The sequence below is a fragment of the Neophocaena asiaeorientalis genome, unplaced genomic scaffold, assembly GCF_003031525.2.
Source record: "Neophocaena asiaeorientalis asiaeorientalis breed wild unplaced genomic scaffold, Neophocaena_asiaeorientalis_V1.1 scaffold123, whole genome shotgun sequence".
Classification (NCBI taxonomy): domain Eukaryota; kingdom Metazoa; phylum Chordata; class Mammalia; order Artiodactyla; family Phocoenidae; genus Neophocaena; species Neophocaena asiaeorientalis.
This window is the reverse complement of record NW_020173666.1, coordinates 7132816-7150491: the sequence shown is the minus strand read 5'-3', so window position 1 is coordinate 7150491 and position 17676 is coordinate 7132816. Positions and strand designations below refer to the sequence as shown.

Below are 17676 nucleotides of genomic sequence, written 5' to 3'. Positions count from 1 at the left end.
ACGTGCTAAAAACTGAAGAAATGGTTAAGGGGAGTGCAGATCTGTTCAATGCTCTATCTAGATAGGAGCTGTACATTTTCTTCTAAATCTTTCACGCTCTAGAAAGCATTTCAGAGAATAATTTTTCTAAACTACTTTCTGAAATCAATCAGAATGCTGCAAAAATAAGAGAATTCCCCCCAAACAACCAAGAAAAAAGTTCACTCAGTATATTACTCACTCACAAAATTATCTAACTAGGAGTTCTGATGACAGGTCTCTTTTTACTAGGTCCTTACTCTTTGATTTTCTCCTCACATAGAATTATAATATTGTAATATTACATTGTAATATTTTCCCTTGCACTTTGCCTATCTTTTCAGGTAACAGAATGAAGAGCTATGTCATTCTGTATTTACTCTAAACCTATGTCCTTAATTATAATCAATAACGGTGACAAAAGTTTAAGTGTACAGATTCCACATCGGCGTGCCTCCTTTCCTGGTAGGAAAAGGCAGGTGGACATCTGTGTTCCAGCTGGAAGAGAGAGCCATAAAACATAACCTTCAGCCTTCAAAAATGAAGCTCAGTAAACAGTCAGGCAATATGGCTGGGGCTACCAGATTTACCCAATAAAAATGCAAGATACCCAGTTAAGTTGAAGTTCAGATCAACAACAAAGAATCTTTTAGTATAATATCACATGGGACATAGTTATCCTAAAAGAGCTTTTTGTTATTTATCTGAAATTCAAATGTACCTGAGCATCCTTTATTTTACTGGGCAGTCCTAAATATGATGCTTTTAAGAGAAGGCAACAGAGATGCATGAGCCTGGCAGAAATGACAGAGTTGAGTCCAGGACAGTGGGAAAGATTACACCACAGGCTTAACCATGCTTTTCTTGTCAAGAGACAGAAGTCTGCTTTGGACAAAATTAGGCAATTTTGAAGGTGCATTAACTACTGGGCCAATGGGATATCACATTAAATTAATGTTTGCTCATTTACTAAAATTATATAGGAGTTTAAAATACTAATGTGCCTTCTGATTCACACGGCTCAGATCACCAAAGAGAAGCTCACTCAATGCTAGGTGCGATCTAGCACCACACCATGAGGCACGTGGCCTTGAATTAACTGATCATTCTCACTTTCCATCCGCCAGCTGCTGCTCTCCTTCCTGTATATCCAATTAGAGAGTTTTAGCCTATACCTTGAGAATATTAAAATGATCATATTCCAAGGAGAAATACTGACTTAGAAAAAGCCACTATTGACTTAATCATCCTTTCTGTATATATCAATAGCATCCCTGGGCTACAAGGAACCACCAGAATGCAGAATGCGGGACAAAAGCTCTCAAAATATCACTACGGAAGTTTTGTCTTCAACTTCTTAGTGAAAGTCATTTTGCTGAGAGGCTACTGATACCATTTTCACAACCAGAAGAAAATACGTTTTGGTCTACAATTTTTCACAAAAGAGAAAAGAAATGGGAAGGGCAACCTCAAGAAATCTATAGTAACTTCTGCCACTTCAAGCTGTTGTTCTTCCCCACATATAAAAATCATCCTTTCCATGAAAAAAAGTCATCAAATGTTAATAAAAGTGCATTTAGTCCCTCCACGCTCTCTTTACAGTATTAGTAACTGTAAGGTTATTAACACATTCTTTTCATATATTTTAATGGACAATTCTAACAGTTCTTTAACTCATTAAAAAAATGAAAGTCAAAAAAAAGTATAGTTTTGTTTAATTATAAATCCTAGCCTATAAATATAAATTTCTACAGAATAAGTGGCTTCAAATCATCTTGGTTTAGTACAGTTATAACCCATCAGCCATGCCCTTCTTTCACACATTTATCAGGAACATTAATTATACCTGGGACATACGGTTCCATCAATTGCCATGCTTATTAAACTTACATTTCATTTCCTGGAACAGTATTAAACTACAAGGGGAAAAAGTTAATAGTAAACAGTATACAGCCAACACTGGGTTTAGTGATTAGCCCAAAAGAAGACACATGATTTTCAACATGGGACCTTGTTATAAAAAAATGCCTATTGTAACGAGGCTGCTGGATCAAGTACAGACTGAATTATTTTTTAATTTTGCCAATACTAAGGTGAAATATCTATTATGAAATAATGCAAGTTCCATTTTCACATTGGTAATAATGGAATAAAAACAGCATCCAACTGCTTTAGAAATCTAAGAGGAATCAGGATAAGTCTCCAGAGAAATCCAGTAAGGTAATTCCTAACCTTTACGTCCAGGAGGAAAAAAAAGAAAAACAAGAAAGGAAATCTCCAAACACACAGTAACAAGATAGAGTCGTCCCTTGGTATCCGAAGGGGATTGATTTCAGGACACTCCCCACCCCCCACTCCCGCCTAGAATCCTAAAATCCATGGATGCTCAAATCCCTTATATGAAATGGCATAGTATTTGCAGATAACCTATGCACATCCTCCCACATACATTAAATCATCTCTAGATTATTTGTAATACCTAATACAACGTAAACAGTTGTGAATACGATGTAAATGCTAGTAAATAGTTGCCTATGCACAGCAAATTCAAGTTATGTTTTTGGGAACTTTCTGGAATTATTTCCCCCAATATTTTCCGTGGGCGGTTGAGTCCTCGGAGTCAGAACCCTTGGATACAGAGGGCTGACTGTATAGATATTAGAACTGAGGGGAAATGATCTAAACGTTAAGTATAGGAAATAAGTCTCCCCGATTCTTAAAACTGAAGTGTCAAACCAAGGTTAAAAATTCTCACGGGGCCAAACAACAGTTGAACTCATGGCCTGTCTAGACAGGTATAGCTGGTGCATTCACTTTAGCCATCACTGTAGTTTCGTAGTGATCAGCAACACGCGTTCCTTCATTCCACATTGCTTGAGCTTCTACTCTACATGCTAGAACTACAGCAAGGAGGGCACGGCCCCGACATCCTCAGTGAACAGAGGCTGATCACACCTCCATCTGTTAAGTAGGAAGTGGTGGGCTGGAGACAGACATAGGTTCTAGCTCTGGCTCTGCCCGCACCAGCTGGGGAACTTTGGGGAAGTCACTTCCCCTCTCAAGACTTCAATTGCTTCAATTAGAAAATAAAGAGGTGGGAATCCATCAGGCCTAAGATCCCGCCTAGATTTAAAATACTCTGATTTTATAATTTTATTTGTGTAAAGAGAGGTTTGGACCAAATGAATACTATAATTCTGTCCAGATTTTAAATTCTTGGGTGGGTTTCACATTCAGAGAAATGCATAAGGTTGCTATCGGGAAGTCTATGTAGGATTTTATTTAATGGCTCCTCCCGATATCAGAAGGGAAAACGTTCCCCTACTAAATGGAAACATGTTTAAACATGATTTTAGCAAGCATCATAAAGATAGTCATTTCCCATAAAACTAGAAGAAGCAGTCTTGGGATGTAGTCTAAGATGAAAGTATTGTCACAACTAAATATAAAGATATTACAAGGAATTAAACCAACTGCCAAGTAAATCAATCAGTGACAGAAGACATCCTGTCAATTTTTGTGCATGATATAGTAGGTTAAAACTGGAGTTCCAGAGTTCACCTTCTAGATTTAGCTTCCCTATTTCTCCATTACTGGCTGTGTGAGCTTAGGCAAGTCACTTGCCCTCTCTTAGTTTCTTTGCCCATAAAATGGAATAATAACAGTATCAGCCTCTTATGGTTGATGTAAGGATTCAACAAGATCATTCATTTAAGGCTTACAGCAAGGTGCCTACTGCACTATGGTCAAAAAATACTAGCCACTGCTATTATTAAAGTTATTTCTCCTATTTGTAACAATTTACTCTTTTTGGTTAATTCAACAATTTGGCTCTATAAATTATTAGGTATTCATTCTGTCCAAGGAACTGGGCTGGAACTCTAGGGAGGACCAGGAAATCAGACTCAGCATCTCTTCACAGCCTCACCCACCCTTCTCTGACTGCCTAAATCCTACCTCCATCAAACCTTTCTGGGTCTGTGCCTCAGTAGATGGGAGCCCTCTGTCTGGTTAAGTGCCCCTCCTCAGTGCCTCTAGTGGGTCCCTCCTCTATCACCATTCTAATTCCACTGGTTTTCAATTGTCTATACACTTTTCAGCTCCCTCACTTAACTATGAGCAACTTAATGACACATAAGGTGTCCAATCTCTGTAGCTACAACAGGACTCAGCATATGACTGACATCTGATAAAACTTACTGAGTGAATATACACATTAATTAATAAACTGTATACAATTACTCTAAATTAATCTATAAAATTAATGAAACAATCATTTCATTAATAATGAGTTAATATATGAATGAACATTACTGTTATTAATAATTGGTAACAATTAAATAGACGGGGGAGACAAATCTATTCACAACCATAATGAAAAGCATTCTATGGTGATTTCCACAATACAGGTACCCAAAACAATGAACACTGAAAGAATGCCAGGTGGCATCTGAACTGAACTGGTGGAGGTGGCATTTGAACTGAACTTTGACTTTTGGGCAGACTCAGCCTAACACAGATGGGACAAGAAGAAAGAAAGGTATATTATGTGAGAGATGGAGGTGACTGAAGAATGGAAGTGGGAATGTACCCGTTTAAATTTGTTTTTTTTTTAAATTTATTTAATTTATTTATTTTTGGCTGTGTTGGGTCTTTGTTGTTGCGCGTGGGCTTTCTCTAGTTGCAGAAAGCAGGGGCTACTCTTCGCTGCAGTGCACGGGCTTCTCATTGCGGTGGCTTCTCTTGTTGTGGAGCACGGGCTCTAAGCACATGCACTTCAGTAGTTGTGGCTCGCGGGCCCCAGAGCACAGGCTCAGCAGTTGTGGCACACGGGCTCAGTTGCTCCACGGCATGTGGGATCTTCCTGGACCAGGGCTTGAACCCATGTCTCCTGCGTCGGCAGGCGGACTCTTAACCTGTGTGCCACCAGGGAAGCCCCTTGAATTTGGTTTTGAACAAGAGTGACAGGAGATGATGAGTTGGAATCAAATTACAAGGGCTTTGAACATGGCACTATAGGATATGCATCTGTTCTGTGAAGGTGAAAAGCCACTGAAGGCTTTGAAACAGAGGAAGGACCCAATCAAATGTCTACTTTGGGTAGTAAGCTCAGGTAAACTGGAAAATTAGAGTTTGAAAGCTCAAAATCAGTAAGGAACTATTACAGCAATAATAGACAATTGGCTGTGTGCAGAGAAAAGAGGGAAGGACACGAAAGGCATTTAAGAAGGAGCTTCTTTCTGTGTTTTTGAGACCTGCAAGAAGATGCCTGGTACCGCATTTCTCTGAACTACAGTTGTTCAACACAGAAACGCTAGAACTTGTGAATGTGCCTACCAGCCACCTAACACCTTTGCTAGCCATTTTCTAATGTTAAACACAGACTCCTTAGACGAGGGCTGGGCTCGTTATGGAAAAGCAACTTTGGTTTCATCAATCACAACTGCTGAGCGTCAGACACAAAACACAAAGAACCAGAGAGCCCCGGGCCTGTGGGTTGATAGCACCTCATGGTGGAGGGCCTAGAACATCGTGTGGACATCAGAAGGGTCCCATGCTCACTTCAATCAAACAATTGTACTGATACTTAGAGGCTGTATCAACAATGCTAGAGTCTGGTGTGTGGCAACGATCGGAAGAACTAAAGAGAAGAGAACCCTGTTGGGGGGGAAGGTTCAAGGATTTCAATGACCTCCAATTATCTAAACCTTTACCAAAAACCCAAATCATGCCCGCTAATCGGCATAGGTGTGTACAGTTGACTCTTGAACGAACACGGGGATTACGGGCACCATCCCTCAGCCCAATCAAAAATCCGAGTATATACACCTGAAATGAGCATGATGCTGTATATCAACTGTACTTTAATTAAAAATATTCCTGGTATATCTTATAGCCCGCCTCCATAACCGTGGTTCCTCCTGTATCCCCAGTTCTGCATCTGTGGATTCAGCCAACAGCATATCGTGTAGCACTATAGTACCTATGTTGAAACAAATCTGCCTGTGCGTGGATCCAAGCAGCTCAAACCTGTGTTGCTCAAGGGTCAACTGTATTCGCATTCATGTTTTCGGTCGTTTCCTAATTTCACCTTCATATCCTGTGGCAAAAGTCTGCAACCTCATACTCTCCCATTTGCCTTCTTTGTATCTAGTCAACATCCAATGCAACCGCCTACTTTATATGTTATTTTGGAAAGATGAGTAGAAATTAACGTTACTGTCATTTTTCTCCTCAGCACTCCTTCCTCCCTCTGCTTCTGAAACCCAAGAGGCTCAGTGAAATGGAGACTTGGAAAACAGGCAGCCCTGGGTATGAACAGTCTTCCTCGCCGTCAGAACACAGCAAAACCCTGGGGCCACCGTGACAGACAGGTACAGGAAGATTAAATGTGATAACACGTACAGAAGTGCTGGGAGACTTCGAATCAGAGGACTGCCCAGGAGAAAAGCCCATGGAGTTGTTTTGTTTTGTTCTCTTAATGGCTTATTCACGCTTCACCCCCAGGGCAGTTATCCAAACTGCCGACATGTGGCACAGGTCTCAGTAGTTTTTTTAATCATCTGGGTGATTCTGAAATCCTCCTTGATTCTAATGTGCAGCCAGGTTGAAAATCCACTTTTATAGATGCTCTATAAATGCTGGCTTCCATCCCTCTTCCCTCTCTGCGTCCTTCTTTCCGAATCACAGAGAAATTCCCTCCTTGCCCTTGTAAGTCATGGCTTCTCCGTAGACTGCTTCCGTCAATTTCAACTACTTCCCCCTCTAGAGTTGCTTCGGTCCAGAATACTTAATGCCTTTCCCTCGTTTTTTATTGATTTATTTATTTTTTATTTATTTGGAGTTTATTACAGTTGCTTTGTTTTGTTTTGCTCGCACAGTATCTGGCATACCCCTAAGCATTTCTAAAAATACTAGCTTCCTGCTTCCTTTAGGTTGGAAAAGTTTAACTTCTAATCACAATAGGGTTTTAAAGTTGATCCCTTGAAGGTGAAATAAACAAATATAGGGAAGTTACAAACATTCCAGACTCTTAAAGAGCTCTCATATTCACCTTCTTCAGTGTAGAGTTGCCAATTCCTTTCTAAAGAAGTAATAAAAAATTGTGGCTGGCTACATGCTGGGTGTGTTTTCAGCCCTTGACATCTCTGAAATTTAATCCTTGTTGTTGGGTTTAATCCTCCCAAGGGCTTCCCTGGTGGCTAAAAAAAAAAAAAAAAAAAAAAAAAAATCCTCCCAACCACCAAAAGACGTAGGTCGTATTTTGATTGGCATTTTACAATTGAGTAAACTGAGGCACATTGAGCCAGAGATCACAACTGGGCAAGGGTCAAGAAACAAGCTGCTGGTCTCCCAAACCTGTGCTTTCATCACTTTATTATATACAATCAATTCTTATTACTTGCAAGTTACGTTCTATGAAGTACAGAGTAGAAGCCACAAACACTGAATTAGTGAATACTAAACCATCACTCCTAGGGGAAATAAATACAGGGTTAGGTTCCTGAGAGCCTGTGGTTGTAACATTTTTATGAACCAAGCAATATACAGCCTTGCTTCGTGTGTGTGTGTGTGTGTGTGTGTGTGTGTTTCTGTTTAAAGACATCTTATTTAACATATGTTGTTGACTTGTTGACATTAAAATCATGGCCAACAGCGCTGTAACTCATGCTGAATGAAGTTTATCTGACGCGTATTTTCTCCATAAGGCACATCACAGCATTCTTGTACTTAGGAACACTAGACAGCACTTCAGCACTATGCTTTTTAAACAGCAAAATCACTAATGAAAAGGACAAAAATGCAAAAAACACACAAACAAAGTGGCACTAAATGGACCTCAAACAGGACACTTGTTTACAGTCTGAGAGATAAAACAAGCAGGCAGAGCTCACCTCATTTGACCTCAGCTAGGAACGTGCATGTTGGATGACTCAAATTTTTCACTACTTTGTGCACGGCCGTGCTACTATGAATGACTGAGAAAGTGCGATGAGTACTGATCGAAGGTTACAAAAATGTCAGCGAGTAAATGCAAATTCATAAAAGTGCAGTCTGTGAATACTGGGAATCACTGAACTTGAAATGCCCAGTGGAGTCCTTTGCATTTTCATTCCTGAGAAAGGGGTATTCGCAAACTCCCCGCATTCTTCCAGTCCCATCTAAACGTCTCTTCCTGACTGGCCTTTCTCACTGCAAGAGACCAGAGGGAATCAGGGTAACTGGTGCTTCCTGCCTACCAGGCCTCTAGGGACTTGGTGTGCCATGCACTTTGCCGAGGGCTGAGAGAAATACAGTGGTGTAACACAGGCTTTCTGCTTGGACCAGTACTCAGGGATTCCTCCTGTTAGAAATCCAAGAGGCTTCTGGAGGCCTCTCAAGTTTTGTCAGATAACTAAAGAAAATACCTTCCCATTGTAACTAAATTGTATCCTGTACTCAAATTAGAATGTACATTCTCTCTCTCTGAAGTGCTTGAAATAATCCAGCAGAAATATGTCTTCCCCACTCCCCCCCCAAAAAAAAGCAGGAGTCCAAGTTAGCATAAAGCACCCTTAAAATCAATTATGTTTCTGACAATGTTGTATAGTGAAAGTTTTACCAACAACAACAAAAAAAACCAAAACTAGGGACTTCGCTGGCGGTCCAGAAGACTTTGCCTTCCAATGCAGGGGCTGCAGGTTCAATCCCTGGTCGGGGAGCTAAGATCCCACATGCCTTGTGGCCAAAAACCCAAAACATATCACAGAAGCAATACTGTAATAAATTCAATAAAGATTTTAAAATGGCCCACATCAAAAAAAATCTTCAAAAGAAAACCACTTAAAATACCTTCATGAAGTAAGTAAAATGAATCATGGATGTACCTACGACTGTTCAAAGAGGAATGTTTTTGTTGACGAAGTGGGAAATCACAGTCGGTTTTAAATGCATGGTGTAAGTTCACGTAGATCCAGATTCCTGAAAAGTAGGCCACTGGGAGACCACAGCAAAGGCTGCACTTTTTGTCACCTCCATACCAAATCGACGTGCAGAAGCCTGTGGCCCTAGGATTTCACCCACTCATGCAGTAAGACTCCTGGTTGCTCTGCGCTAACACTGATATGTTAACTGCCAGGAATACAAACACACATTTTTTTGATATTCCATCTATGCCTTTGATGAGCTACACACTTTGGAACAACGTAGCCAAATGAATGAATGAATGAATGAGCTACGAAAGCAATTTCACTAAGTGAAATTTTCTCCCTGAATTATTGTTAAGCGTCTATCCTTAAAGACGAGAAAAAATCATTTTTGAAACTTTTACTGTGGTTAATGCCACTTTTAACGTAGTGAATGGGTTATTAAGGCATATTCTTACACCACTGGCCTTCCCAGGCTAGGGAGGAACTCTGATGAGCCCTGTTCCAAATTTTATTAAAATAACAGACAACAGAGGTCAATAAAGAAATAAACCAGAAAAGATGGGAGGAAAACTGTGGGACTACACAGATGGAGTGACTAACACAGAGAAGAAAAAAGAAAGCTGGATAGCCGAAAAGAAGCCAAGAAGAGTTTAAAGGGAAGAACAGTAGAAAATAAAGCGAAGAAACAAGAAAACAGGAGAACGGACTATCAAAACAAAGATCAGCGGAGGAAAGAGAAAGGATGCCAATGCCAAAATTACTATTTCTAACACTATTTAGTTGCAGGAAACTAAAAGAGAATTCTCTTTTACTTTCAGGATCTTAAAAGAAATTCCAAGTCTTTATGTGAAAGTAGTGAATCGTGAATCGAGTTGCCAAGAAAACTGCCCAGTAAGTAGTGCCTGGCATGCACACATGAAGGCTGCTGGGTCCCTGCACTTGCCACTGTTTGGGAACAGGGGGAATGAGGGCGAGGGATGCAGGCTAGAAATGGGACCACAACCACAGAGGCGGAGCCTTCGGGCCAGACAGCTCTGTAGCTTCCAAGCCGAAGGTGAGAATCTGAACATGAAACCTCAGAGGTCACTGGCCCGTCTTGAAGGTGACAACTTTGGGGGAATCCTCAAAAAGAAGGACCCTGGCTGAGTTTATCGAGGGCTCACTGGGAAATATCCAGTCCTGAACGTTTCTTAATTAACTTTATTAACTTTCATTGATCTACTATAATTTTCCCAAGCCTAATTCACTGGAGCTTCAAAAAGTAGAAAATGAAAGACAAAGTCGCCTACTATCTCATGAAAGACGACACACTTGATTAAAGGAGAAGATGTTATGGGAACAAACTAAGAACTCAATGTGTTCCTCTAAAAAGTTCAGGGGAGAAACAAAGAAAAAAATCCAGGTATGTTTGGATTTTTCTTTTTTAATTTCTGTATAGCAATGGGAGGTACTTAATAGATTTATGGTATTCATGTTATTGATAGTACTATTATTGAAAATTTTGACTATATATGTAAATTATAACTCCACAAAAATGAGTAAAGTACATTAAAAATTTTTCATTTCTGTTTGGATAGATATCTCCAGGCTACATAATAGGCATCCAGAAATACTACCCCAACTGACTTCGACACCTCCTTGCTGCTAGCATCATAACTGACATCACCGTCACCCTCTTCCTCTTCCTTCTCTCTGCCGCCACAGCCACCGTCATCGTGGATTCCACCATCACACCACCATAATACTTCCAAGAGTCAACCCTACTCCTTCTTATTCAATTATCACTTTGCTACACCATATAAAATTTTGTCGTTTGGGACCAAAACAGTTGCCTTTCTAGCCTTCATATTTTTAATAGGGTTTAAACATGTACATATAATTAAAAGTGTTGTTGATTAATGCAAAGTGTTCCCCCATAATTCCTACTAATATTCTCTAATGTGCAGAACTCAGCATTCATGGTTTCTTCTCTCATGAGCTCAAGAATATTATAAAGGTGCTTCCCTTCACCTCCAGCCCACTTAAGTCCTCAGATTTCAGAGGACGCTGTGAGGGTATGTTTTAGGGATGGAGTAGGGGACAGCTCAGACACACCGCTTTTTAAAATGATGTTATCTGTCAATTCATCAGCAGAGTTTAAAATATAAAATAAAACTGCTGGATGATTTTGATGGACTGCCTCCTTTCATGAAATCCTTTACACTTTCACTTTGGCTGGTTTGTGTTCAAGCAGCTGTATTTTGGGGATTTATATAGCATCTTTTACTGGAGTATGAATTTGGGTTCTAAACAGTTGTGGCCACTCTGTTTTCCTTTCTTCGATAAGCAAACTGAGACTTGGAATTAAACCAAATGAGCAATTTGCCTCTATCAAGTCAATGTGTCCTAGAGAAGAAGGGAACACACTTAGCCCTCTCTACTGGGTTCTTCTAAAGTTACATTAAAAATAATACTGAAGTCACTGGGAGGAGTTAGATTTATAATTTTTGTGCTGAATATGAATTTTAGAAAAAATAGAATTAAAATTCATATATTTCCTTACATAAAACTATTATCACGTAATCGGGGTTTTGACTTTTTTTAAAAATGTATCTATAAGATAGATGTTCTTTATGATAACCCAGACTGCAAACAAATGTTGCAGATGGTAATAAAGATTTTATTTAAATTTGGCTTCCACAGAAAATGAGTTCATATTATCATCAATCTATATTTGCGGTGAAACTCCTGATCGCTTAAATCAGTTCTTCCCCGCAGTTTTCTTTTAGCTTACAAAAGCACCAGAACAAATATTAATATGTGAATAAAATAATAAAATAGCGATGGCTTGTATAGCTTATGTACTGCTTTCACATATACTAGCTCACTTGACAAAAGTACTAATGTCTTATCATGATCGGAAAGTTTGACATCTTTTATAGTTTTTCCTGGTATCTATTGTTCTTGTCATTGTCAATTTCTTACCCCTGTCTTTTACATCCTTAAAATAATAAGAAACCAAAATGCTGAACCTGAATCTTCCCAAATTATGAATGTCACGTCTTAACTATATTCACAAAAGTAATCCAGAGATCCAAATTACCGGAGTGTGAGAAAGAAGGTTAGAGTAAGTGGCAATTACCTTTCAGGGGCTTTTTACAAAACACGTACAAGCCACATAGAGTAGGTGAAAATGAAATGGGGTTTGAAGATGTGATTCCGTTTCAACCTAAAATATACTCATTCCCCAGGCAATATGTGGCTCCTTGAACTATTCTTAGACCAACACAAAGAGTCAGGTAAACAGTAACAATTTAAATGACTGAAAAAAGTAAGAACAGGAAAAAAGGGTGCTGAGATATCACCTAACTACAAAGAAAGAATTACTCAAAACTTGAAAATTAACCATTCGAATCTCTCCCTAGAAGTGAGCCTTGCTCAAAGTTGAGAAATAGTTCTAAGTGTTCACCAATGCACAAACTAGACACTAAATATATGCATACAGACAGCAGACAAATCACTAGGGCTTTGGCTTTGATGCAAAAGGTTTGTATATTGGTCAAGTTTTTTGGAGAAGTGGGCAATATTTAGCCTTTAAGAATATTGAGTAATAAAACTGAAATCAGCACAGAGTATTAAATACCTCATTTGAATTTTTTAAAACATAGTGGATATAATTAATTTTCATCTTCAGTTTTATCCAAACTCCCTAAGATATTTGAACTTGCTAAGGACCCAGGATAAGATAACTCCCACTTGCCTTCATCATGACATTTTAGGTAAGACATATTTTGCAGAGTCACAGCTTGCCTATTTACAAATTTATTCCCTTTTAATAACAACTTGTTGGTACCTGTGACAATCTTTCCCCATTACTCTATGTCCAGGGCAGTTTTATCTGTTACATTTCTTCATGCATAAATAAAGCTACATATTGTGGCCAAAAGAAGAAAATACCCAGAGCATCTTAATGTTAAATGATGTGAACTTCGCATAAATTCTCTGAACATCCCTGTGGGACATTCAAGTGGGCAATCCACACAGTAGCATTGTATAAATGGAAAAGTTAAGAACCAGAAGTAATAAAGCTTAATCTATCTGACCCAAAGTCACCAGCTAATTTGTAAGAGAAAAATAAAATAAAGACAATCAAAACTGCTTTTTGATTTGTGTCGATAAAACAACCAGCCACTTAACTAAACTTTTTGTTTTCTACTGACCATAACACTTCAGGTCAGTAGCTTTCAAACTTCTTTACCTCAAACCATGTAAGAAATACATTTTTAATCACAGCCAGCACAAACAAGCATGTATAATTAAAACAAATTTTCAGGAAATAAAACCTTCCCTTATTAGATATTACCCATTCGGCTATTTTCTATTATATTCTTTTCTATTTTATTCCTTTAAAAAAAATGTTCTAGACTCACTAAACTAATTTGGTGATCCTCTGGGTCATGACAAGCAGTTTGAAAACATTGCTTTTGGCCCCCAAAACTTTTGGTAACTACTGAAGAAAATTAGAGGTTCCTAAAAGAATCTAATCAGTTCTTTTTACCCAGAGTCAAACAGCAAAACTGAGAGGGGGAAAAATATTAAGTAACATCTGTCTATTTGAAATAACTCTATTTCACAGAGCCTTCTTTTCCTCCCTGGGTAATAAAGGCAGAATTCAAACAAAAAAGACAGGATGTTATGGTAAATAAACGACAAAGGAAAAAAAATTATTCTAAAACTGAATTTCCACACAGAATCCCATGTGTATGAGTTTTTTACCTTATTTTTTTTAAGTTCCATATTTTTTTTATTATTCTAAAAGTATCTGAATATCATCTAATGCAAAAAGTTTAAGATGGGGCATGTTATAGCGCTATTATTTGCCACTGAGATGATGAACAATTTTGAATAAAACGTGATTCCCCTCTTTATTTGACCATGCTCACTTTGTAATTATCAGCAAGGCAGTAAATAATCCACTGAGAAGCAGCCTCATTAGTGCCCATTGAAATTCAGTGGCATTAATTTGCAATAAAAGAACAGAAAATTAAATGGAAAAGAAAATAGTTTCTGGAGTCTACCGTAAGGTTATGGAATTCACATCATACCACTGCCTTCCTTCACAACAAGGAGTTTAAAAGGTTTGAGTTAGACTTAATCGTTATACTTTGTTCTAACACTTTTTTTTTTTAAAGTGGGCAGAATAAATTCTTTTTTGTTTTCCATTTTAACCCTGAATTAAAACAAGTTAAATTAACGTGATAGATGCCAACTTTTTAAAGTTTTGTTCATTGTTTGTCTTCTGAGGAATAACTCAGGCTGGACCTGCATGGCTGTGGGATGTTCTGAAGTCCTTTGAGGGGCTGAAGGATGCGGAGTATGTTCAGATACCCCAAGAGTCTGCCTTCACAATCCTCTGGGGCCACCCTACACCTTCCTCCTATTTCTTCTGCTACAAATATCTGTCGATATAGAACACTGAATGGAAAATCGGTCCACAGCTTGCTATACAGAAAGATCTGGGTGAAAGTGGAAGGCGAGTCCAGGCACCAGTGTACAGTCAGGCAGTGCCTAACTCAGCACCCAGCCACGTGGGTGCCCTGAGGCCTCCCAGCAGCACCTAGGGCACAGGTATTCACCCGGACCACCTGCCTACGCCTTCCTCAAGTCCATCACGAAGAGAAGGGAGACGCTGTCAAAAGGAAAATGGGAGGAAGAGGGGAGAAGGAAAGTATAATCTCTACAAGCAAAAATAAATAAGGACACAAAACATTTGCCTCTTAAGTCACAAAAGTGCCCCAAGCTACCAACTGCTTCTTCTCCCTTGAAGGAAAAGCACAGAACTGGGCTGAAACCCTGCTCCCCAGTCCTGGGGCATTCTCCTCCCTCGTAGGCCAGAAATGAAACTTAGCTGTCAGGAAAGTATTTCAAAACACTCGTGCTTCGATGTGGCATGTGTTAAACCCACAGGACACTTATAAATCTCTGGCTGTCAGAAGTCTTCTGTCTGCCCTGACACGGACTCAGCCGGGTAACTCAGAAATCAGAAACTCCTTAAGAGCCATTGAACTCTATTACTCCTCTGAGCAGCGCAAGTCGATCCTACAGCCCTCCAAGGTGGGACGGGGAGGGCGAGGAAAGCAGTCTAGGAATCGCTTCCCAAGGGAATCACCTTCACCATCATTATCATCACCATCATCATAGCGTGCATATTTCCACCCCGAAATTCTAGGAGAAAGTTAATTTTGCAAGCACATTAAAACAAAATTGTAAAATAATACTAATAATATAAATAAATAAAATTCTGAGCTCCGCTAGCCCCAGACACCTTCAGCCTTAAATACCAAAGCGGGACATTTTCTAGGGACTCAGAGCACCTTGTGTTTATTTGCTCTGGGGTGTTCCCCACACACACACACACGCTAATAACCTCTGCTTTGCACAGTTTTCCTCGCTGTTGAGCGGCGGGAAACCCCCCAGGCCGCTGGCGCCGAACGCGGCCGCCTCGGACCCGGGGCCATAGGCGAGGCCCGACTGGCCGTAGACGGGCGCGGAGGCGGCGGCCGCGGCGTTGAAGTCGTACGCGGCGCCCTCGGGGTAGTTGTACACGGCGGGCTTGCTGCTGTCCACGTACACCTCGCTCAGGGGCCGCTCCAGGGGGATCTTGAGCTGCGGGCGGTTCAGGGGCTCCAGCTCGTTGGCTTGGATCTGGTGCAGCAGGGCCATGCCAGACGCTTTGGTGTGCAGGGTCATGGTCATGGTCAGTGGCCGCGGGCAAGGCGCAAACCGTCTCCCCCCGCGGCAGAGGGCTCAGCAGCCGACCGGCCACCTGGAAGAAGAGCACAGCCCGCGGTTAGAGGCGGCGCAGCGCATGTCCCGCCGCGACGCGAGCTCCGGCCCTGCCCCGGGAGCGGGCCCGTCCGATGGAGCGGGCCGGCCGGATGCGAGCAAGTGCAGCCCGGCGCGAGCGCGCTCCTCCAACTCCCGGGCTCGGGTCTCCAACTTTAAGTACCGGTCTCCCGAGCTCGTATGCATTACAGAGGTGCTGGAAGCCGGCCAGGGGCTGTTGCCTTGCCCTGACGTTGGCTTAAACATCACTCCAGGCGCAGCTCGTTTTGGAGCGATCCCAAAGAGCAGCTTCCCTGAACTTTACTTTACTTGTCGCTGCTCGATAGAGGCTGAATTTCACTGCAGGAGGGCGGGGGAGCCGAGGGATCTCCTAAAGGTGGCCCAGAGAAGACGGGGTTTAAAACAAACTCGGAAGACTAATCCAGGGGCTGGCTTTCTCTAACGTGCTACCTTATGTGCCCCGTGCCAGGCTCCAATCTATCTCTGTTTGTCTCTCTTACTGTTTGATTCACGCTCCTCGTTGGCTGGAAATATGTAGTGTGTACATAGAATGACCCTGGGGAGGACCACTCTGTAACCGAGATACGGCAGATAGAGTGGGGTATGCGGTTGAATATGCAGACAGCTATATTTAGCAGCTGCCGGGACTGATGGGAGGCATCTGGGGGGAAGGGGGTGGAGATTCAAGGTGTACATATAGGAAGAGCCGCGCTTTGCAGCAGGAGAGCGCTGCCCGACCTCACATCTTCAAAATTCTCCCAAAGTGGTCCCCTCCAGCCACGACCTTCTGAGATTCTCCCAGCCCGACTCGTCTGCTTGTGCTGGACCACAGTACTGTACTTGCTCCCAATAGGAATTCTAATGTGAATGACGATTTACAAAAACCTTCCGTTAGGCGGACATGGGTCTTCATGCCTTCCACTGATTATGCAACCAAAACTTCAGAAAACTGAATATGAAACGTGACCTTACCATAAAAAAAAATAACCTCAGGTCATTAATCAAATCTTTGGCAATCAGGTTACACTGTTGGTCTAACCAACAAATTTTAAAAGGCAATGATACATTTCTGTTCTTTCATCCTATGATTGGACCTTCTTGGTTCACTTGGACTAGGATATGCAGAATCAAATATCCAGATTGAAAGAGAAATAGAAAAAAGTTTTGTATTGAATTAAAAAGTAAACACGCTCAAGTACATTTTATATATATATATATAACAATATATACTACTATATACTATATAGTATATAATTGTATATATAAGTATATATTAAAAAGATATGGTCAATATATTGTGCACCTATAATCTTGGACAGCTTATACTTTTTAATAAACTTCCTTTGCCCCAGCCTAATGAACTCTGGTATGACCATCAGATACTTTGCTTTAACTGCTATACCAAACACCTGACAGAATACTTGACAAAATGTTTGTGTCATATAGAAATGACAAGGATGATATTACTGACAGTAATATTTTGGGGTATCTTTATACTAATAAGCACACATTTTACCTGATTCTTACAAGAACAGACAGACCATTTGGGGGTAATACGCAGATGCAGCTGATTTAGTATGAAGCCAAAATTGAGCTCAGCAACAGTAACTATAGATTGCAAGCAAAGAAAGGGTTAAAAACACATTAGGTGAATCACAGATATTTCTCTTTATGGCCAGCAACCATTACTTTCCAAAGCAATTTTTTTACAGATGACTTCGTTTCGGTAAATCACACTTTCAATTTTCAAATGTCTTTCTAAAACCCATGCAAAAGCACTTCAGAGGGCTCTTAAAAATCTGAACCTGCCGAATTATATGTAAATTACACAAAGAACCTTACAAGTCCTGAAAGCAGAAGGAGATGCGCACATAAACCCATGGAAAACAGCAAATCCTCATCTCCCTGCTAGGATACAGACACT

At 40.5% G+C, this 17676-nt stretch overlaps 1 protein-coding gene across 1 annotated transcript in view; it reads right to left on the bottom strand.

Annotated features, from left to right (window-relative positions):
- The window catches only part of ESR1 (estrogen receptor 1), a 287792-nt gene that overhangs the window by 224355 nt on the left and 45761 nt on the right, over window positions 1-17676 (bottom strand). The window contains exons 2-3 of the mRNA XM_024747850.1: window positions 15334-15732; window positions 14982-15131 (exon numbers count right to left, since the gene is read on the bottom strand). Of these exons, the coding sequence (XP_024603618.1) occupies window positions 14982-15131; window positions 15334-15662 (479 nt within the window). The 5' untranslated portion in view covers window positions 15663-15732. The remainder of the gene's footprint in view (window positions 1-14981; window positions 15132-15333; window positions 15733-17676) is intronic.